The following is a 24,607-nucleotide window of genomic DNA, read 5'->3' as shown; positions in this document are numbered from 1 at the left end:
TGGGATTACAGACATGAGTCACCGCGCCCGGCCAGAACAACCACACTGTTTTTCATAACACTGTGCCATTTTACATTTCCACCCACAGTGTACAGGGTTCCACTTTCTTCACATCCTCACCAACACTTATTATTTTCCAACTCTTTCAATATAGCAATCCTAATGGGTGTGAAGGGGTATCTTATTGTGGTTTGATTTTCATTTCCCTATTGAATAATGACGATGAACATCTTTTCATCTCAACAGTGTATTAACTTTTAAAATAGTGGTTCTCAAACGGGAAATCTTTGTGTTCTTCTACTGAGAAATGCTACCATAGGGAATAAATTTTCCTATAATTCGTGGAACCTATAGGATTTTGGACAATTATAAATGCAAGATTCATGAAATGTGCATGCTCTTTCAGCATAATTTCTTTTAAATTTTAAGTTGTCAAAAAAGATCACTGTTCAGTGGTAGTATTGATATATGAGATCCTAAACCACTTGGTGAGCAGCATTTTATTAATGGAGACCACAACATATATGTTAATTTTGTATTTGTTAAAGTTGATGATTATTATGCTTTACTTTTCTTAAAAATACCACACACATGAAATTCCTATGAATTTTTTAAAAGTAAGATACTGCTAGATATCTGACAGTGTATCTTCTAAAATACTGTGAATCAATGAAAGAAGTGAATAGTAGACATTATTTTTAAAAAGCAAAGAAGTAAATCTCATTATTCCTCTTGTAATAAGTTACTAAAATAAACACTCAGTAGTTAAACCTTATTGCAAACCATACAACATTTATGGACTTCTGATAAGACTACTTTTTAATCTTTTCTTTAGTTTATCTTGCAGATAACCAAACATAATACATAGAGGCTAAAAAAAAAAAAAAAAAAAAAAAAAAAAAAATGCTGTAATTCTGACAGCTGTCATCAATTAGAGAATCAGGAACAGGATCAATGTTAGCATTTGCCAACACAGAATGCAGCTAATTTGGTCATAAAACCTCAAGAGCTGATATTTACCAAGTTACACAGACACATTTATAATATTAAGTTTTACAACTCTTGATAAGACTAAGGTCTACCTGTAATTTTACTTTAGAAATCTATACTTTAGATTTTACATTTTTATAGTACTGAAACAAAGCAGCCAAAAGGTTTGTTCCTTGTTCTTTTCTATTCAGGCTGTGAACAAGAAAAGAGGAGGGGGTGAAGTTAAAAAAAATTTTAAAAAAAAAGCACAAGGCCAGGCGCGGTGGCTCACACCTGTGATCCCGGCATTTTGGGAGGCCAAGGCGGGCAGGTCACCTGAGGTTGGGAGTTCGAGGCCAGCCTGACCAACATGGAGAAACCCTGTCTCTACTAAAAATACAAAATTAGCTGGGCATGGTGGTGCATGCCTGTAATCCCAGCTACTCAGAAGGCTGAAGCAGGAGAATCGCTTGAACCCCGGGAGGCGGAGGTTGCAGTGAGCCGAGATCGCGCCATCGCCCTCCAGTCTGGGCAACAAGAGTGAAACTCCGTCTCAAAAAAAAAATAAAGGAAGAAAGAAAGCACTAGGCTGGGGGCGGTGGCTTACGCCGGTAATTCCAGCACTTTGGGAGGCCGAGGCAGGCAGATCACTTGAGGTCAGGAGTTCAAGGTCAGCCTGGGCAACATGATGAAACCACGTCTCTACTAAAAATACAAAAATAGCTGGGTACAGTGGTGTGTGCCTGTAGTCCCAGCCACTTGGGAGGATGGGGTGGGAGAATCACTTGAATCTGGGAGGCAGAGGTTGCAGTGAGCCGAGATCACGCCAATGCACTCCAGCGTGGGCGACAGAGTGAGGCTCCATTTAAAAAAAAAAAAAAAAGTACTGATCCATAACGCAATTATTGACTCAGTGCCTGAACTGTGCCAATGTCTGGGTGTGCAGAAGTGAATAAGACATCTCTCTATAAATACTAACCAGGAAAGGAAAGGGAAGAGAAAGAAAAGTAGAAGACAGCTGTGGTCCCATCCCTCATGGAGTATATAGTCTAGAAAACAACTGGTAGTTGGCTAATGGCTAAGGAAACATGCAGATTTTGGCAAGGTAAAAAAAAGTCATCAGAAGGTATAGCCATGCTGTAGATCTGAATGTCAGTGAGATCTAAGAAACAATGGGGATATCGGACAGAAAAAAGGAAGTAACATTACAAGGAAGAAAACTGACTTTTAACACCCAGAGAGAATTCAAATTTAGCATCACTACTAGTGGGACAACCAGCCCTGGGTGCCTCCTGATGTGAGGCGAGAGGATGGCTGGTGATGTGGTCTTCTGAAAAACACTTAACTGGAATCTAATCAGGTCTCTAGAGCCGAATTTGGTGTATAGGAAATAGACAGCACAGAAGAATATGTTCAATAAAACCATGAAGAAACAATCTGACAAATCCAGAATGTGGCATATTCTACAGGACAACTGGTCTGGTCTATTCATATATTCAATAGCATTTTTTTTAAGTGAAGGACAATTCAGATGAGAAGAGATTTAAGAAGCACAGCAATCCAATGCAACAAGTGGTCCTTACTGGATCCTGGTTAAAAAAAAAAAAGCGGTAAAAGATACTAGTTGATAAACTGGGAAAATTGAATGTGGATGGGAAAAGAGTTATTAAGAAATTACTGTTAATTTTGCCCAAGGAGGCTGAAATGGTATGGTATCTAATCAGAACAAACGTCTTTATTTTTTGAAGACACAAACTGAAGGACTAGTAAAATGTTGTGATGACTGCAATTCACTGAAACGAACATGGTCCAGTGTTTTAAAATCCCCAAATCTCAAGGGTGGGTTAGGTGTATTCACTGTAATATGCTTTCTACATATGCAAAAGTGTTTGTAATAAAAAGGCTCAATAAATAAATAAATCTGAGAAAGGCTTGATCAGATATAAGCATAATGTGCTTTGTTTAAAAAAAAACAAAGCACAGCAGAATTTTTATACTGTGTAAATGGTAAAGAAATTTCTGAATACTATTTTAAGTGATCTTATTTTAAAAGCATATCCTAAAACACTAAAAATTACCTAAAGCAGCCTATAACTATATGTCTATGGTTTTTCTGTTCTTTTCTTTTTCTTTTTTTTTTTTTGAGACAGAGTCTCGCTCTGTTGCCCAGGCTGGAGTGCAGTGGTGCAGTCTCGGCTCACTGCAAGCTCTGCCTCCCAGGTTCACGCCATTCTCCTGCCTCAGCCTCCCGAGTAGCTGGGACTACAGGTGCCCACCACCACACCTGGCTAATTTTTTTGTATTTTTTTTAGTAGAGACAGGATTTCACTGTGTTAGCCAGGATGGTCTCGATCTCCTGACCTCGTGATCCGCCCACCTCAGCCTCCGAAAGTGCTGGGATTACAGGCATGAGCCACTGCACCTGGCTGTCTATGTTTATTTTTTTAAAATGCCTTAAACATCTAAAATGGAGACTGCCTTCTGGAATTCCTCAGACTAACTTAGTCCATCCCTTCAGGATAAAGTCAAGCATGACAAATTTCAAGACAAAGGATAGACTTACAGAAGTTTGAAATCTATATGTAAAATGTCCAGGTCTTAATTTGGCCAAACTCATATAATATCACATTCTTAATAATGAACACAGTTTTACTTTTTCCTTTAGAAAAAGGAAAATATGTTAGAAAGGTGATGGGAAAAACCAAAATCTTCCAGAGAACCATTCTTACCACTGAGATAAACACAAAGGCCAGGGTTAAAAAGAAGCTCTTGGCTGGGCGTGGTGCTCATGCCTCTAATCCCGGCACTTTGGGAAGCCGAGGCCGGTGGATCACCTGAGATCAGAAGTTCGAGACCACACTCCTGTAATCCCAGCTACTCAGGAGGCTGAGGCAGGAGAATCGCGTGAACCCGGGAGGCGGAGGTTGCAGTGAGCCAAGATCCAGCCACTGCACTCCAGCCTGGGTAATAAGAGTGAAACTCCGTCTCAAAAAAAAAAAAAAAAAAACAACAGCAACAACAAAGAAGCTCTTTTCAAAGAAGCTCTTTTCTCTTTTTATTTTTTTTGTTTTTTATTTTATTTTATTTTATTTTATTTTATTTTATTTTATTTTATTTTGAGACAGAGTCTCGCTCTGTCGCCCAGGCTGGAGTGCAGTGGTGTGATCTCGGCTCACTGCAACCTCTGCCTCCTGGGTTCACGCCATTCTCCTGCCTCAGCCTCCCGAGTAGCTGGGACTACAGGCGCCTGCCACCACGCCCAGCTAAGTTTTTGTATTTTTAGTAAAGATGGGGTTTCACCGTGTTAGCCAGGATGGTCTCGATCTCCTGACCTCGTGATCCACCCGCCTTGGCCTCCCAAAGTGCCGGGATTACAGGCGTGAGCCACCGCACCTGGCTCTTTTCTCTTTTTCTTTAAGGGGATTTGAAAATATTAAGGAGTGTCACATTAATTCATGTCTTACACCTGAAAGCTATTAAAAGTGTTATTTTACTTTCATAATACTGTGAACCTGAACTTGGAAAATGTCTCCTGAGCTGCACATCTTGCTACCTTATTTGCTGTAATTATTACAGAACACAAGTTCCTTGTACATCAATATATGAAGTATCACCTTGTCTTCTTAAAATCCTGCACATTTGGCCAGGTCTGGTGGCTCACGCCTGTAATCCCAGCACTTTGGGAGGCCAAGGCAGGCGGATCACGAGGTCAAGAGATGAGACCATCCTGGCCAACATGGTGAAACCCTGTCTACTAAAAACACAAAAAAATTAACCGGGCATGGCGACAGGAGCCTGTAGTCCCAGCTAATCGGGAGGCTGAGGCAGGAGAATCGCTTGAACCGGGGAGGCGGAAGTTGCAGTGTGCCGAGATCGCGCCACTGCACTCCAGCCTGATGACAGAGTGATACTTTGTCTCAAAAAATAAAAAATAAAAATAAAAAATAAAAAAATTCCTGCACATTTTAAAACTATCACTTATTCAAAGAATTCTGATTGTCCTTAAATCTCTATAATTCTTATTTAAATCCTACAATGCACATTACAATTACTTGTGTCTTTTAACCGATCTCATATTTTACATGAAACTTATGAGTTCTAACACAAGAGAAACTGAATGGAAATAAATAAGAATTAATGCGACGGCTTTTCTGAAAAGCTCAAAACAGAACCAGGACAACAGCTCCAAAACACCTGCCATCTCTCTTTTTCATTCCTTCCACTCAGACTCCTTTTCTTTTTCTTTCCCAGGAACATCAGGGCAACTGGGGCTCATCTCATATTTCTCTCCATCCTCCTATGTGGCCTTGAAGCAAGGTAAGAAGATGCAGGTGTGGCTGGAGCCAGTCATACCTTCCCTCTCCCCACTCATGCTGAAGGCACTGCTTAAGTTAGTATTGGGCAACTCCAGCTTACCTGGCCCAGACAGACTGCATCTGGCAGGGGAGACACAGTCAAGAGGTTTAACACCGTTTTGTTTTTTTTTCTTCTAGCCTTATATAATCCTTATACAATAACTTACTCAATGACATTAGCAAGACAGTAAGCTAAAAGTTAGGAAATACATGTGTTTTCCCCCTCTCCCTCCCCATGCATCTGTTGGCAGCCAGCAAGCAGCCTGACATGATACCCTGGATGGATGAGTGTGCCCTGTTGACACAGCTTCAAAGAACATCAACCATATGGAAGCAATTTCACCCATCTCCCCAAAGACACCTGGGAATGATGAAAGTGACAAGAAATGGCACCGGGGACTCCTTCTGTATACCACTTGCCTTCACCTGGTGGAAATAGTGAGACTAGAATGTAAATGTGTTCAGAAAGAAGCCAGGCTTTCCCAAAAGTCATCAGAAGACCACAGTTCAGCAGCCTGTAGACACTCTTCAATGGTTCTGGCCTCACCTACCTGTCTTAAGTCCAGAGTGATTGTGACCCAGTGATACTCTCTCCCATTCTGAATGCTGGGACTTTGCCACCAGTTATTGGTGCCATCTATGGCATGTGATATTGGATGGCGTTCTGTTAAAAGAAAATAAAAAACATGAATTCCTCTCGGCTGTTGCTTTAAATTTCTTAAGTTCTAAACCGCTAGTGGAAACAAAGAGCAGTGAAGGTGAACACAATGTTTATGGCTTCCTAACAGAAGTCTCAGTCCTCATTTCACAAAGTGTACATTCCCATGGGAATTTCAGAAATAAAGGCACGACACTTGCCTCTGGGGTTTGCGCTGTTGCCATCACAGATCCGGCACTGTGGGTTTCGGACGGGCCGACCTGGCACATGCTCCACAAGTTTGCAGAACATCTCGGGCCCCTTCTCGCCACAGGTGGCATTGGTGCTGATGTGAGCATTGCTGGCAAGATTGAGAATGGCAGGAAACAGGCCTGAAAGTGAAAATTTACCAAATCAGCTGAGCCACTTGAAATCCAAGGAATGAGCTTACCCCATCCCACTTGGTAGGTGAATCAAAAGGAGATTGAAAGTCTATGTGCTGAATGAAGGAATCCTTACACAAACACAGTATACGCAGCAGGGTTTCATCTATATGAAATTCTGGGAGAAGCAAAATTCATCTACGGAGAAAAGTCAAAACATTGTTGCAGGGGGTGGGGATTGACTATGAAACGACAGAGGAACTTTCTAGGGTAATACGTTCATATCTCGATAAAGCTTTGGGTTTCACAGGCAGATGCAATTGTGAAAAATCATAGAATGAGTACACCTAAGATTTGGGTAGATCCGTGTATCTTAGTATGTGCACATTCTACCTCAAAAATAAATAAATAAATAAAAGAATCATAAATACCAATGTACATGCAGAAATGTTTAGGAGTAAAGTCTACTTATGTCTCCAATTCACTTCGAAATGCACCACAAAGTAAGCTGGCTTCCGATGATATGCCATCTCACACTAGTCAGAATGTCTATTATTAAAAAGTCAAAAAACAACAGATACTGGAGAAGCTGTGGAGAAAAGGGAATGCGTATATACTGTCGGTGGGAGTGTAAATCAGTTCAGCCGCTGTGGAGATCGTGCCACTGCACTCCAGCCTGGACAACAGAGCGAGACTGAGTCTCAAAAACAAAAAAAAAACAAACAAAAAAACAAGGCAAGAGTATGGGGGTTCACTGTACAATTCTTTCCACTTTTCTGATTGAAAATGTTTACAATAAAATGCTGTGAAACAGGCCTTAAGGGAAGTTTCAAATGATCCAATGCATATATTTATCAATGCAATTCGAACGTCTTTCACTTGAAAGAAGGGCATTTATTCTGTCCTCACTTTGGTCCAGTTGACACTGGTAGTATTTACAAGGTCTTTTCTATAATTATCTAGGATTTTTTTTTGTCTCTCTCTTCTCTTTCTTTACTCCTGTTTTCTTTGCTGAACAAAATTTTAGAACCCAAAGATCCAGTTTTCAAAATGCTTTTCAAGTCATTATTGATCTTTGCCTTTGTACAGTTCCTTTGTCTCAGGTGATTTTATCTTTAAGCAGCCAAGATCAGTACCAGGTCCAAACTATTCAGGAAACAATTTCTGGGTGACTGTGAGAAAAGTACCTCCATTCGGTTCTTTGGAGATTTAACTTTATCTTGGTAAAAGGGGATAGCAGCAGTGAAGATTCTGTAAAGATCTAGAAACAGTGGTGTACGCGATGTTGAGGAGACATTCTCCAGGCATGGACACTGAGCTGAGAGCATACTGCGAGGTTCTCAGCTTAGTGGCGTTTCTCTAACATAGTACAGCTTGATCTTAAAAGATCACAGAATATAATCTTTTCTTTGTAAAAACCATATAGAAATACCATTACTGAAATGTTTATTTTTCAGTGAAATTTAAAATAGCACAGTGTAATTTTAGTAACACAGAAGGAATTCATGGCTTCCACTGTTATTTTTTAGGCACTGCCTAATACGTTCAATGATCTTTTCCATTATAAATATTTTAAATTTTAAATTATCAAACAAAAATGGTTATTTCTCTAACACTTGCTACACTAAAAACCTTACCATGCATCTATTAAAAAAATACATTAGGTCGTCTTTCAAAAACTTTTTACATAAAACAGAACTACCTATTAGTAATTCTGTCAAATAGAAGGACCCCATTCTGTCAATAAGTCCTTACCCTCTCAAGATAAAATAGTTATTTAATATTTGTACTCTAAAGCATTATTCTTAATTTTGAAACATAACATGAAGTTACATCTTATACTATGTTTAATATATTTATTTTCATTTTTAACTTAAAGATGCTTATTTTTATCATATCCCTGTAAAGGGACTTCTTTTGTTTTTAATATAAAATAAGAAAAAAAAATGCTTTATGCGGAACCAGATGAGTCATTATGTTTAATCATGTAGCTCCCCAATTTATTATTTTCATCAACCAGTAGTTAGACAGTTATATTTTATGTAATAATGTAGCTCCTACAGTAACACATACATTCTTATGTGTGGTACTTACCTGTAGCAGGGGCTGACGTTTATTCTATTTGGTACTAAGATAAACAATAATTTCCTCCATCCTTTATGACCATAATATTCTAGTATTCTGATTCAAATTTCTCTTATCAGCTAATCATTTTAAATAAAATATGCTTTTAAACTATAGCGTTTTGTCCAAACAGCTAAAATGACATTTTTTGGTTCTGTATTACATACATGCAATTAGATTTACAGTACAATCAACTCTATCCATTCCCTTCACAAAGACTAGTCAAGCAAGAAAAAGAAACCAAGGTTACAAGAACTGACTTCACAATGCATTTCTCTATTAACAACAAATACTTCACCAGTTAACGAATGTTCCCACTTGCTCCTTATTCACCCCCACCAGTTGCAGGACATCAAAAGAACTCCCCACTACCTCCCAATCTGAGTAACTGCAGGGTCTTGTGTTATTGAGGAGGGGAGGGGGCCAGGGAGTCAAGGGGGCACCACACACTATGTATGCTGGAGTCTTTGCCCTGAGCCACTGAGAAAAAGCAGCTCAAACCTCATGAACATAAATTTAACTGTTTTTGGAGAATAATATCTCAGTTATAGTAATCAGCATCAGGTAGTTCTTTGCACTAGACAGGTTTCTTACCTGGCTGTTCTAAATATATATATATATACTTTTTTTTTTTTTTTTTGAGACATAGTCTCTGTCGCCCAGGCTGGAGTGCAGTGGCACTATCTTGGCTCACTGCAACCTCCACCTCCCGGGTTCAAGCGATTCTCCTGCCTCAGCCTCCTGAGTAGCTGGGATTACACATGCGCACCACCATGCCCAGCTAATTTTTGTATTTTTAATAGAGACGGAGTTTCACCATGTTGGTCAGGCTGGTCTTGAACTTCTGACCTCAAGTGATCCACTCGTCTCGGCCTCCCAAAGTGCTGGGATTACAGGCTTGAGCCACCGCGCCGGGCCCTAAATATACTTTTAATAAAAAGAAAGATTGCTTTTTTATTGAAAGTATATTTAGAAGAAATATACTTCATTAGCATGCCTATGCAAGTAAAACCTTCAAATAATTAATTTCATAAAAATATTTGGGTTGTCTTTCACTAAAACTAAATCTTCCTTCTCAGATAAGCTAATATTTGGAAAAAAATATTCGCTAAAAATGATGTCTTACATATTATATTTACTCCCTTTTCATAGTTAATCACTATCCTTTTGTTGCAAAGAACCACATCTGTTCCAAGATGAAAGAAGATGAAAGAAGGTTGGGGCCGGGCGCAATGGCTCACGCCTGTAATCCCAGCACTTCGGGAGGCCGAGGCGGGCGGATCACTTGAGGTCAGGAGTTCGAGACCAGCCTGGCCACCATGGTAAAACTCCATCTCTACTAAAATTACAAAAAAAATTAGTGGGGCATGGTGGCGCATGCCTGTAATCCAGCTACTCGGGAGGCTGAGGCAGGAGAATCACTTAAAGTTGAGAAGCGGAGGTTGCAGTGAGCTGAGATCACGCCACTGCACTCCAGCCTGGGCAACAGAGTGAGATTCTGTCTCAGAAAAAAAAAAAAAAAAAAAAAAGCGGCGGTTGGGGGGTGGGGTTAGAAATGTATACTAGAGCAAGCATGTTTTAAACAGAATTTTTTTTTTTTTTTTTTTTTTTTAGATGGGGTTTCACTATTTTTGCCCAGACTGGTAAATAGAATTTTTTAAAAAGTCCCTAAGGTTGCTGACTCATTGCAGACTACTGAAATAGTTCAATAAAGGGGAACCACATGACCATTGAGCAGGAGGTGAGATAGGAAATCAGAGAGTGAGAAGGAGCATTAGGATCAGGACAGTACCAAGAAGCTATGTTTGGTTTTACACATAAAAATCAAGGGTAGAACGAGGACTGTAGCTATGTGGCGTGACACAGTTTTCCCACTACTTCATCAAGGACTTAATAAATTAGTCTGCATGTTTTTTGTTGAGAAATGTTATTCACTTCAGTCACTGTTACTGTGATACTAATTTTTACTTTTTTCTTCCACTCAGGACACACAATGGAATCATTCCTCTACTGTGGATTTAACCAGCAGCTAAAAAATTTATAGAGCCAAACTCCATCGAGCATGAAATAAATTCCTTCTCATTCACTAGCAGTTACTGTTTTTAAACCCTTTCTGTACACTTGGCCTTTTGAAGTGCATTTCAGGATCATGTTAACCTACTGGAAGATTCTCTTATAAACATTAGGTGAAAAACGGCCACCAAGGTGGCAGACAACAATGCTACTACCATAATTACCACAGCTGAGACACTTCCAGATAGTTTATAATTCATTTTTAGAGGTTTTTGGGTTTCTTCCCAGCAGCATGTATCTTCCCTGTCTTAAAACCAAAGCATCTAAAATCTTGGCTAGGCCTGAGACTTGTTACAACAACTTCTTCGCCAATATTTTTCAAATGATTCAGAAGCCAAGCATTCAAAGTCTTAATTCATTTGTGTGTAAGAGAAGTATGAGTTTTTTTTTCCATTTTGGAAAAAAAAAAAGTTTCTGAGTTCTAGAAAATGTTGTATTTGCTTGATCCATACTCAAAATCTAGGTGATGTTCTGAAAAGAAAATGATTTGCAATTCTTAGCTACAGGATCTGAGGCAATATTTCCAGATCATTTTTTTCCAGAATGAAACAAGAGAATATGAATATTTTATAGGGTTGAATAATCAGGGTGGCTTCTGGTGTTGGGAGTTTTTATTTTGAAAAACAAAGCTACTTATTCAATCCATGGAGAAATTTGGAAAAGTAGGAATTTAAGTTTCTAAATTTCTCAATCTAAATTGAGAAATTTGTGATCTTTAAAAAACATACAAATCCATTTTGTTTTCCATTTATTTTACTCTTTTGTTCTTCTTCTTCTTCTTTTTTTTTTTTTGAGACAAGAGTCTTGCTCTGTCGCCCAGGCTGGAGTGCAGTGGCGCGATCTCCGCTCACTGCAAGCTCCACCTCCCGGGTTCATGCCATTCTCCTGCCTCAGCCTCCGGAGTAGCTGGGACTAGAGGCACCCGCCACCAAGCCTGGCTAATTTTTTGTATTTTTAGTAGAGATGGGGTTTCACCATGTTAGCCAGGATGGTCTCGATCTCCTGACTTCCTGATCCGCCCGCCTCAGCCTCCCAAAGTGCTGGGATTACAGGCGTGAGCCACCGCTCCTGGCCTATTTTACCCTTAATCTTACCCATTCATCCAAGTGAACATCTATAATTTGATCAGAGAAGTCTGGTATTAGAAAGAAGCTACCCTGTTAATCAGCACTTTCTTTGAAACCTGGTAGTCACCTGACTGAGCAATAAAAACAGCACCTCTAACAACTACAAATAGCATGATTTAGTGAAAAATTCTGGAACTATTTAATAATATTCCAGGATAATAATATCAAGGTATTCTAATAACATAGTATTCCAGGTTAATAAGATTAAGGTATTCTAATGACATGAATTTTAGGAGGGTGGCTGGATTCCTATTCAGTAACATATCTATGATTTACACATATGCATCAGAAAAAGCGGCTGAGAATGAATGTTTGATTAAGGTCAATAAACTTTTAACAAGCACCTCTTAGGTGTGCAGCACTGTGCCAGGCACCTCCCAGGGCACTATGATGAATGACCGAGCTTTTCCTGACCCCAGGGTTCTCACAACCAAGAAGGAAAGAGAAGCTTCTTCTCACCGATGTGGATAAACATAACATTAAAACTGCAGCAATATTTGAAAACAGATTTGAGGAGATATTCTAGAGCAAGAGAAATGATCAGGCATCATCTAGGCAGAAATAGAAGGGCATGCATTCAGACAGGAACAGATATAACGTCTTTCACTGACTCCTCTCCATGCTCTTTAGATCCATTTCAATTTCCTTCCCTTTGTACCTTTCATAGATCCATTCATGCCCTATTCATCCTTCCAGCCAAGTCCAGATCTTTCCTGAACCCCAGGCGAATGTCTTTGGTTGTACCTCAGCTCAGCATGCCCCACCCACTGCACTTATCATTCATACAGAGATCATGAATTTACTGACCTGTCTCTCCCCAGTTCTTCTCCCTCACTATCCTTTTCCAAAAAATAAAAACAAAAACGGCCCTACGACAGTGTCTGGCTCGCGTGAATGACGATAATGCCTGAGTGGAAGAATGAGCAAGTGAAGGAAAGAGATCCCTCTGCCTCTCCCTCAGGGACCACACAGGCGCACGGGACCCAGCACCTAAAATCTAGACTCAGCCTGCTGCCGACTCTGTGTCTTTGGTCAAGTCAAATTCTCAGCCTCAATTTCCTCAGCTATTAAATGAGTATCTCTACGAGTCCTTTTTTTCTGAGATGCTGTGATTCTTAATTTTACCTTAGTAAACTACCAGCTAAATCTGCCCACCATGATCTCGCTCTCTATTTAGAAAATGAAGTGAGAAAAACTTTTCTCCATTCAGTGTGTGCAAGGGTGGACAGAAATAATCTGGTAATTCTTTGATCTTCTTGGACAAAAGAAGCAAATAGAAATAGAGAGAAAAATTATTATTCTTTGCTTCTTTGTGCGTCGGACTGAAGTTGACCCTTTCATCTAAAAAAAGAAAGGTCTATAAAATGTCCTGTAATGACTTCAGAAAGATGACAAAAATGTCATAATGAGTGGGAGTTTTGGTAGCAGTAACAAGTCCTGGTTGAGATATTGCAGGTAAAATCAAAGTTCATCAAGTCTTTAAATCTATCCCTTCATAAGTTAACCTTCCAATTCTTAAGAATCAGATTTTATCACTATCTTCCAGAATAGGAATGGGTGAATAAGGGGTGGAGCACTGGCAGGAAAGTTGCTCCTTCACAACTTCCACCATAAGATGAGTTGGAAGAGAAACAGATGATGCTCCATGCCATCTTGGCTCAGGAAGCCAGAGGATCCTGGAGGATGGCTTTGCTTCCAGCCGATGCCCATGGCAACCAGCTCTTCCTTCCCCCGGCCCACTCCTCAGGATGTGAGTAAACCTACCTCATGCGGAATTATTTCAAGACAGTAAATTCTATTCAAATATAGCATATTGAGTGTCTAACCTGTGTGTCCAGGTTTCAAATGGAAATGTTAATTCTAATTATGTATTTTTATATCAATATGTATTTGGATTTTGTTGGAATCCAAACTCTGAAATCGCTAGTGCCTAGGAAAGATGGCATTGATAAAGAGGAAGAACACAGGCTTCAAGTCAGGCAGCCCCCAGTGTGAATTCCAGGTCTACTGGCTGCCATCAGTGTGGCCTTGGCCGAGGGCTTTACCTCCCAGTCTCTCTATATGAATGATGAGAAGCACGGCACCCAGGCGTTTTTGTGAGCAATCAATGAGATCATGTGGGTAAAGGGTTTCATACAATGTATTAAGATCTCAAAAAATAGCTGCTCTTATTATGTTCATATTATCGGGGGTATCACTAAGTTTCCTCAAATATAATTAGTCTTTCATGATTATAGCTCATATATTTGAATCTCTGTTTCTCTTAAGTTTTAGAAGAAGAAGTGGGTTGGCCTTTAGGGGCCACTGGGTATGAAAAGCACATACCTCGAAATAGAAGAAATACTCTTAGCCCAGAAAAATGTGCACAGTGAGAGGCCTAAAGGAAAGGCTGACCTCAGCTCAGCTCAGGGGCTCGTCAAGGCATGGCCTCATAGCACGATTCGCCCGTTCCCCCTTCCCTTCCTCCCTTCGTCTCCTCCTTCCTCCCTGCCCTTTTCTCATTTGATCTTATTGTTCTTGCTGCTGTTGGCTTTGCCACACTGCGTACTTGTGCCCCTGTAAGTTAACTGCATATTTGTAAATCACAATCTTTTAATTGTCACGTAAGCCGACAAGGGAAGGCACCTCAGGAGGTAACACTGAACGGGTTATGTAAAAAATGAGAAGGAGCTAGCCATGCACGGGTAACACTGAATTTTAACATACTTGGCTTTCTAACTTTTTTGTTTTAAAAAATTATTTTTTTATTATTATTTTATTTTTTGGAGATAGGTTTTTATTCTGTTGCTCAGGCTGGAGTGCAGCGGTGCAATCACAGCTCACTGCCACCTCGAACTCCCAGGCTCAAGCGATCCTCCTACCTCAGCCTCCCGAGTACCTGGGGCTAGGGTGCATGCCACCATGCCTGGTTGATTTTATTTATTTATTTTTCTCGTAGAGACAGAGTCTCTCAATGTTGCCCAGGCTGGTCGGACTCCTGGCCTCAAACAATCCTTCCATCTCAGCCTCCCAAACTGCTGAGATTACAGGCATGAGCCATAGTGCCTGCTGTCTAATATATTCTTTATGCATTTAAAAATATGTCAAGAGGCTGGACACGGAGGCTCAGGTCTGTAATCCCAGCTTCTGGGGAGGCTGAGGCAAGAGGATCGCTTGAGCCTAGGAGCTCGAGGTTGCAGAGCTATGATTTCGCCACCGCACTCCAGCCTGGGAGACAGTGAGACTTTGTCTCTAAAAAAAACAGCAACAAAAACCATGCTGAGAATAGGTCCACAAGCTCTGCCAAAGGGATTAATTGGGACCATAAAGGTAAAGAACCCTGCTAGGGGCCAGGGTGGTGGCTCATGCCTGTAATCTCAGCACGTTCGGAGGCTGAGGCAGGCGAATCACTTGAGGTCAGGAGTTCAAGACCACCATCAGGAGATGATGGTGAACCTCATCTCTACTAAAAATACAAAAAATTAGCCAGACGTGGTGAAGCACCTGTAGTCCCACCTAATCGGGAGGTTGAGGCAGGAGAATCACTTGAACCCAGGAGGCGGACATTGCAGTGAGCCAAGATCGTGCCACTGCACTCCAGCCTGGGCAACAAAACAAAACAAAACCCTGGTAGGGAAGGTGCAAGGAGTTAAGGGCAGAGGAAGAATTCCACTTGGTGGTGAGGTGACTCTGCTAGTGTCCTTGCCCTACCTCCTCTTCCAGGATCCCGTGCATCTCAGGAACAAGGCAGCCAGGAGGCCCATGACCTCTCACCCACATGGATTGTGAAGGTGAGTGGGAGGGGCTCAAGCCAAGAGCTCAGGCGAAGGCCCAGTGACCTGGGGTGGGCCTGGCAGCAGCTGCCTCCAGCCCCGGTCCTCAATAAACCCCCTGTTGCCTGAGCGAGGTTTTATTTCTCCTGGGGAATAAAATCACCCTCTTCGAACATAATTATTATCTGATTTCTTGCACTTGATGCTCCAGCACGTTTTCAGGGACATGTTCTCTGTGACTGCTGAGGGCTGTGAACACATAGGAAAGGTGTGAGGGGTGGAGATGGGGGAAGGATTAAACTGAAATGATTCGGAGCAATGCATCCCCAACAGGTTCAGGGGGCTGTTTACAAGTTGTGGCAAAATTCATCTTCACTCAAACCTTTTATTTCCCCAGAAAACAATACAAATATAGCCACGTGTCATAAAGTAGGTGTGTTTGAAAATTAAGTATACATGAACATGTGTTCCCGATACTACATAGTTCCAAGAGGCCTCAGCTCCACTTCTGAGCCATCAGCAAGTGGCAATGGCACCCTACAATAAGTGCTTCCTTATTCCCGGATCCTCTCCCCTGGGAAACCTGCCACCAAACATGTTCCCGTAACAGGAGTCCCCTGCTTAAAGAAATTCTGTTTCCAGTTATTCGTTATAAGTTAAAAATTATTTTAAACCACTACTAAATGAACTCATTTTGTGTCTCAAAGACCAGTATTCTCAGTATGTTTAAATACTAAAAAATCAAAGCTAAGGCTTAAATATGTGAAATATATCAAAGTCTTGCCTGTTTAATGTAAAACGGGACTTTCATTTCCAAAGAGAACTATTTAAAATAACCAGTAGTTATTTTATGACTCTAATAAAGAGATCTCTAACACCTGGGAGTATTTTTTTTAAGGAAGGTGACTTGACTTACTCTAAGCAGGGAGCTCTTTCAGCTTGATGCAGAAACACTAAGGGGAGAATAGCCCCCTCCTTCAAAAGCAAATTCTTGGTTTTTGGACTAAACCAAAGTAATCATGGATGGCTGTTAGTAAAAGAAAAGCTTTAAGATATTCTAGCGATTCCACCAGGCAAGGACCAGAGCCCTTTCCAGCACAGGACAAGAAAATATGTGGGTGGTGAGAAAGAAAGACAGGGAGAGATATTGAAAGAAAGAAAGAGAACAGAGAGAGAGAGAAAAAGAGAGAGAAGGAAGGGAGGGAGGGAATAAAGACCCCATACAGTGAGAGAAAAGTCAAACCCAAACTCCTGGGAGTCTGGCATTTAACAAGTTGATTTCTTTTCCCCCCTCATGTGGGACGATGAAGAGAAGTTTAATCAGAAAACAAGAGGGGGTGGTAAGCAGAAAGATTTAGCAGGGTTTTGTTAAAAGTTCCATTTCCCTAGCAATGTGCTCAAGGTGTCCTTGAAAAAGACAGAGGTTTTGATTGTAAGAGAAACACATGGTATGAACAAGTTAACCACAAATATTTTCTGCAGAAAAACAGTATGTTATCAGTATCCGCCTACTCCTCTCACAATGGTTCATTTAAATGCTCATATTCAATGACTCTGTGATTTTTCATTTAGTATACAAGTTTAGTTGCAGAGAAAAGAACTTTAATTCATTCATCGTGAAGCAGTTTTCTCTTTTGTTTCCAAGGACAACAATTTAAATGTTCTACCTGATTAAAATTATTATTGCACTTAGGCAAAACACAATAGTACCACAATATGCAACATATTTAAAATTTCATATCATTCCCAGTGTCCTGAGAAGTCACTGTACCTCTCTCCTAAATCCTTACAGGTGAAAAATAAAAAAGCAAATGCAGCCTTTAAGTTGAATAATGACAACACTGTTGGATTAAAATGCAGCTATATTAAATTTTACTTATATCATTTATAACACTTGCAATATTTATATCCTTTATTTAAATACTTAAAACACCAGTTTTCTAACCAGCCCAAACACTTTCAAAGGCCATGAACTTTTCTACAAAACCCTGAAGGTCTTAGTTATTTCTTCCCCTTTCTTCTGCCACTTCTGCACTTGATTGTACAGATGTTACTTGCTTATGCTTTAAAACTTTAGCATCCTTGTTTCACTGTCCCGGGGCATGTGCTGAGGACCATTTCATGAGTATGTGACCTGCACAATCACTTTTGGTTTAGTGCTATGCTGAAACTGTTGAAATGTTTAAGAATTTAAAGCAAGAGTCCCACATTTTCACTTTGCACTGGCTCCTCAATTTACATGACTGGTCCTGCATGTGCCTAGTGGTAGCTGCAATAAGAAACTGTCCTTAAAAATGTCCAGTGACCAGTACATCCGATCAAATCATTTGGCACTTGAGATGTCAAATGCATCACCATCTCTAACAGAACACCAGCACGAAGACCCCAAGGTGGCTGGATCCACAGGATTAGAGCTACTTTTATTCCAGTACATATCTAAAGGGTCATCTTACAGACAAAGAAATCATTTGAGTTACATTTTACCTTATGCACCAATGGCAGACAAATATATTTAACAACAAAACACTCTGATCACAGGTGCACAGAGTTAAATTATTTTGGTGTCATTCTCACTGGGATTGATACAACACTATATTTTCTCAGTTCTAGTACCATTTTCCCCCTGAAATGAAGCCACCTCTTTATAAACACATATACTTTGAACATGGTAGTTTTTCTCTTTTTCAAAAGGCTATTCCTAGATTAAGGCTGTATATAACAAGAATTGTCTTCATTGTCTCCAATTCTTTGCCTCACATTCTCTCTTCACTCAGTTCCAACTGAGAAGCTGTTCCTTTTAATCACTAAGAATGCCAGCCGGGCGCGGTGGCTCATGCCAGCACTTTGGGAGGCCGAGGCAGGTGGATCACGAGGTCAGGAGATCGAGACCATCCTGGCTAACATGGTGAAACCCCACTTCTACTAAAAATACAAAAAATTAGCCGGGCGTGGTGGCATGCACCTGTAGTCCCAGCTACTCGGGAGGCTGAGGCAGGAGAATCACTTGAACCCAGGAGGCGGAGGCTGCAGTGAGCTGGGATCAGGCCACTGCACTCTAGCCTGTCAACAGAGCGAGTCTCTGTCTCGGAAAAAAAAAAAAAGAAAGAAAAAAGAATGCCCTTTGCAAGGTCTCCATAGCTTCCATCTTGGCAAACCCAACAAGCAGCTTACTTTCAGTACACTTGAACTTGCAGCAGCTTTTGTCAAAAATGATCTTTCTCTCTTTCTTAAACCCTGTTTCTTTTGGTCTCCACGCTACATATATCATGCTACATACATACATCATACATCATAATACAGACTCGTGGTTTCCCTCAAGCAACTTCTCAGTCTCTTCTGCTGGCCATCCCAAAGGTCTCCATGTGAACCAATTTCCTGTGGTGGCAGCACATGCTCATTCACCGCACAGGCGCAATCGCATGGGGAAAACCTGGGAAGGAGTATATTTTCCCAAAAAGCGGTCTTTAAAAATGACGCAAGCAACATAAAGTATACTGAATTGAGGAGCAGAGAACTGGGTTTTCCATGCTGTGTACCCAACACTTCCTTGTTCAATATTTTAAATCCTGACTTAGATAATGGTATTAAAAAGGCGTCAAATGGCGGGGCGCAGTGGCTCACGCCTGTAATCCCAGCACTTTGGGAGGCCGAGGCGGGCAGATCACGAGGTCAGGAGATCAAGACCATCCTGGCTAACACGGTGAAACCCCGTCTCCACTAAAAATACAAAAAATTAGCCGTGCATGGTGGGGGGCGCCTGTGGTCCCAGCTACTCGGGAGGCTGAGGCAGGAGAATGGCATGAACCCGGGAGGTGGAGCTTGCAGTGAGCTGAGATCGCGCCACTGCACTCCAGCCTGGGCGACAGAGCGAGACTCGGTCAAAAAAAAGGCATCAAATGTGTGAAAAGTACATGGAATTAGGGGAATCTCAAGAGTGGCCAAAATAAAACCAGAGTAAGTTTAGTAGGGATCAATACAGCACCTTCCACTTTTCCCCCAAAATCCACGTGCAAGCACAGCAAGTCCTGGCAAAGGTGGAAAAGATGTTACGGTTCTCTGAGAGAGGTGTGCACAATGTGAGAACAGCGCTAGGAAAAATGCTAACATGATCTAAGGTTGATTAATAATACCATAACATTAAGGTAGATGGAAGATGACCCTTTAGCATTCACACATTTGATAACTAAGATTTAATTACGCACAAGGTAGAGAGATAAGAATTACTGCAGGGTTTCTCAACTTTTTTTTTTTTTTTTTTTTTTGAGACAATCTCTCTCTGTTGCCCAGGCTGGAGTGCAGTGTCACGATATCGGCTCCCCGCATCCTCCGCCTCCCGGGTTCAAGGGATCCTCCCACCTCAGCCTCCGGGAGTAGCTGGGACTACAGGTGTGTGCCACCATGCCCGGCTAATTTTTTGTATTTTTAGTAGAGACAGGGTTTTGCTACGTTGCCCAAGCTCGTCTCCATCTCCCAAGCTCAGGCAGTCTGCTCACCTCAGTCTCCCAAAGTGCCAGGATTATAGGAGTGAGCCACTACGCCCAGCCAAGGGCTTCTCCACTTTCACATGTACAAATCGCCTGGGGATCCGGTTCCAGTGCAGATTCTGATGCAGTAGGTCTGGAGTGGGGCTGAGATACTTCGATTTAACAAGTTCCCAGGGGATGCTGCACTGAGTTCAAGAAATTATCAAGACCATCCTGGCTAACACAGTGAAACCCTGTCTCTATTAAAAATACAAAAAATTAGCCGCACGTGGTGGCAAGCACCTGTAGTCCCAGCTACTCGGGAGGCTGAGGCAGGAGAATGGCCTGAACCCGGGAGGCAGTTGCAGTGAGCCGAGATTGCGCCACTGCACTCCAGCTTGGGTGACAGAGCGAGACTCTGTCTCAAAAAAAAAAAAAAAAAAAAAAAGATATTAGATGATCTCCTGGACCTTTTTTCCAGCTCAAACACCCTGAGTTTAATCAATTCAGCCAAACTTGGCACAAGATCATCAGACTGCTTCATAAGCTCTCACTCCTTCTAGCAGCTTTCTGTCACTATTTAACCAGAACTCCAGATTCCTCACTCTTCATTCAAGTCTTGGAGACCTTTGGCAACTATTTTTAAAGGCAATGTGGTACTTCAGTTAAAACAAAGGTTTTTGGCTTACTGTTAAGAGGAAAAACTTCAAGGGTTCCAAAATTAAGGACACAACATATGAACAAGTTCAACTCAGTAACAACCAGGGAAATCAATATATTAAGTCAAACCAGTGCAGTTCAGGCCCCATCCACACAGGCAGTGCCCAGAACTATAAATTTCTCAGTTTTATTCAAAAAGAATAAAATATTTAGGAAAAAAATTTTAACAAAATAAATTCAAGACCACTACACTGAAAACCTATAAACATTTTTCGAGAAATTAAAGAAGTTCTAAATGAATAAAAAGACAATTCTTATTTGTAGATAGGAAGATTCAACATTGTGAGATAGCAGTTCTCCCCAAATTGATCTATAGATTCCATCCAATTCCAGCAATATCCCAATATCCCTTGGCTGTTTTTTTTTTTTTTTTTTGTAGAAATTGACAAGCTGTTCCCTGGTTGCCTCAGGACCTTTCTCTCTCTCTCTCTGTCTCTCTCTCTGTCTCTCCTCTGCTGTCATTAAAAAATTAAAAATTTGTTTCCTTTGATTTCCTAAGTTCTTCCCTATATTTGTATTATGATAATACAGTGACAGAAAATTTACTTTATGTCCACACTTTGGTAATGAAGGAATCAAAACCCAGGCTGGACCACATTAATAGATTACTCTCTTAAATTACATTTATGCGAGTCTTGTTTAATGTATTTTCTTTTAAAACAAACTGGTAATACTCAAATGGTCTATCCTCACTACACCCCCCACTATGATGTACACACAGAACAGTGAATTTTCTCCCTTTCAGTTCTGGGTTGCACTTTCTACCCCTTCTCCTCCAGGAGCCCTCCCCTTCCTGTCTCCAGTCCCCAGGCTCCAGCTCTGAAGAAGGCTGGCAAGTTTAAGGGCCTCATTGGTTTCCAGGAGAGTGCCAGCTCTCTTTCAGCTTCTGGGGCTATGGGCCCAAGCAGCCCAAAGAGCCCTTCTTTGAATTTGGCATCTGCTTCCTCTCAGGGACTGCAATTCCCACGGAATTCTCCTTTACTTCAGTGTGCTGACAATTACTCAAACTGGAGACATTAACTGAGTGAGGTTTGACTAAAGGTGAAAATCCAGTTAAATAGCTTGAAAACACTTCAGTAGGCCAGGCGCTGTGGCTCACGCCTGTATCCCAGCACTTTGGGAGGCCCAGGCGGGCAGATCATGAGGTCAGGAATTGGAGACCAGCCTGGCAAACATAGTGAAACCCCATCTCTACTAAAAATACAAAAAATTCGCCAGGCGTGGTGGCAGGCGCCTGTAATTCCAGTTACTCAGAAGGCTGAGGCAGGGGAATTGCTTGAACCTGGGAGGCGGAGGTTGCAGTGAGCCGAGATCGCGCCATTGCGCTCCAGCCCAGGCAACAGCGCGAGACTCCGTCTCAAAAAAAAGAAAATACTTCAGTATAGACTGTGGTATGGTATATGTGTGTGTGAGAGACACAGGTTAAGCAGCTAGTATTAAAACAGGTGATGTGTCTTCCTGGATAGTTAGCTGGTGGTTCTCCAATCGGGAATACTGCCCACATTCCAGAGGCACCCTGCTCTTTCTGTCTCCATGACACCAGCACTTTGTTAATTACCAGGGAGAATATAGCAATGGGATATTAGTAAAATCAGTGGATTGTTAATGGCATGATGACTAATGGAAACAGATTTCCACTGGTGAAATTCATGGTAGTCAAGGTCTCCATATCAATTACATTTTAGAGCTGGGCATCGTGGCTCACACCTGTAATCCCACCATTTTGAGAAGTCGGGGCAGGAAGACTGCTTGAGCCCAGGAGTACAACACCAGCCTGGGTAACAATTTTTTTTTAATTAGCTGGGCATGGTAGTGCGTGTCTGTAGTCCCAGCTACTCAGGAAGCTGAAGTGGGAAGATCTCTTGAGCCCAGGAGGTCAAGACTGCAATGAGCCGTGATCACACCACTGCAATCCAGCCTAGGTGACCAAGTAAGACTCTCTCTCTCTCTCTATCTCTCCCCCACCCCATTCCATATGTATATATATATAAAATATAGAGCAACTTTTGTCTATGGCATAATAAGGAAGTTGACAAATTCTCTCCCACCCAAAAAAATTATGTAAGTGAACAAAGTTTTCAAAAGCAACCATTTCAGGACTCTGAAAATCACCTTAAGACAAACAACAAACTGGGAAGCTTTTCTTTAGGAAAAGCTGCTAGAGTTTTGGGTAAGATGCGTGGAAGAGAGCGTCCTTCCAGCAGAGGCAGCTCCATTCTCACCCCAGCCCGTTGGCAGGGGAGTTTCCTAAGGCAGGGCTAGCCGTGAAAGCCAGCAGCTCCACTGATGGAGAAGGCTGGCTTGATTCAGAGCAGAGCAGAAGCACATGCCTAATGATCTTATCAGCAAAAGTAGTGAACTTGGTAGAAAATGAATGGGGAAAGCTCACAGCTGGGCTAGCCTGAGGTTTTAGTCCCAGTAGGGTGCATGCAACCGATAGCTGGACCAGCCAAAATTGTAATAACGAGATCCTGGAAACAGGAGAGCCACAGAAGGGCTGGATCAGCTCTCCATCCACACCAGGCTTCTTTATTCAAAAGGAACAAAATAACTTGAACAAAAAAAAAATAATAAAAAAAACGAATGAAAGAAATTCAAGAAAAATTCAATGAAAGAAATGTTATTCACAGAAAACTTATAAAAATTCTGGGGGAGAAATTAAAGAAGATTTAAATGAATGAAAAGATATTTCTTATTCATGAACGGGAAGATTCAATATTGTTAGACAGCAATTCTCCTTAAATTGATCTGTAGGTTCCACCCAATTGCTATCAAAATCTCAGCTGGCTTTTTTTTTTTGGAGAAATTGGCAAGCTGATACAATTGGAAATACAAATGACCTAGAACAGTTAAAGCACTTTAGAAAAAGTTAACAAAGTTGAATGACTTACACTACCTATTTCAAAACTTACTATAAAGCCAAAGAAGTCCAGACTGTGTGATATTAGCATAAAACAGATGCATAGATCAATGGAACAAAATAGAGTCCAAAAATATATACTTATATTTATGGTCATTTGATTTTTGGCAAAGGTGCGAAGGCAATTTTCAACAAATGTTGCTGGGACCACTGGATATCTATATGAAAAAAATGAACTTACATCCTGACTCCTTACCATACACAAAAGCTAACTCAAATGGATCATAATAGCTAAATTATAAACTTTCCAGAAGAAAATCTGCGATCTTGGATTAGGCAAAGAAATTCTCAAATACGACACCAAAAGAATAACCCACAAAAGAAAATAATTGATCAAATGGACCTCATCAAAATAAAAATAAAAATAACAAAAAATAAAAAAAACCTATGGCACTACAAAACATACCATTAAGAAAACAAAAAGACAAGCATAGGCCGGGCGCGGTGGTTCACGCCTGTAATCCCAGCACTTTGGGAGGCCGAGGTGGGCAGATCACGAGGTCAGGAGATAGAGACCATCCTGGCTAACACGGTGAAACCCCGTCTCTACTAAAAAATACAAAAAATTAGCCAGGCATGGTGGCGGGCGCCTGTAGTCCCAGCTACTCAGGAGGCTGAGGCAGGAGAACGGCGTGAACCCGGGAGGCGGAGCTTGCAGTGAGCCGAGATCACACTACTGCGTTCCAGCCTGGGCTACAGAGCCAGACTTTGTCTCAAAAAAAAAAAAAAAAAAAAAAAAAAAAAAAAAAAAAAAGACAAGCACAGAACAGACTGGGAGAAAAATACTTTCAAATCACATGTCTGATAAAGGCTTTGTATCCAGGAAATATGCAAAACTCTTAACTAAGAATATAAACAACTCGATTAAAAATTGGGCAAAATACTTGAATAGACATTTCACCAAAGATATATGAATGGCTAAGAAGCATCTGAAAAGATGCTCAATGTCATTAATCATTGGAGAAATACAAAATAACACCATGAGATACCACTTTGAAGTCACTGTATGTCTATCATCAGGTAATGCATAGTGTTGGTAAGAATGTGGGGAAGATGGAACACTCAGACACTGCTGGTAGGGCTG

At 41.1% G+C, this 24,607-nt stretch overlaps 1 protein-coding gene across 2 annotated transcripts in view; it reads right to left on the bottom strand.

Moving 5' to 3' along the window:
* LAMA1 (laminin subunit alpha 1) overlaps window positions 1-24,607 on the bottom strand; it is a 175,434-nt gene that overhangs the window by 132,474 nt on the left and 18,353 nt on the right. For both annotated transcript variants that reach the window (XM_008971191.4, XM_003817911.6), the window contains exons 2-3: window positions 6,183-6,353; window positions 5,876-5,988 (exon numbers count right to left, since the gene is read on the bottom strand). In XM_008971191.4, the coding sequence (XP_008969439.3) occupies window positions 5,876-5,988; window positions 6,183-6,353 (284 nt within the window). The remainder of the gene's footprint in view (window positions 1-5,875; window positions 5,989-6,182; window positions 6,354-24,607) is intronic.

This window comes from Pan paniscus, chromosome 17 (genome assembly GCF_029289425.2).
Source record: "Pan paniscus chromosome 17, NHGRI_mPanPan1-v2.0_pri, whole genome shotgun sequence".
In the NCBI taxonomy this organism is placed as follows: Eukaryota; Metazoa; Chordata; class Mammalia; order Primates; family Hominidae; genus Pan; species Pan paniscus.
This window is presented reverse-complemented; position numbering and strand designations above follow the sequence as displayed.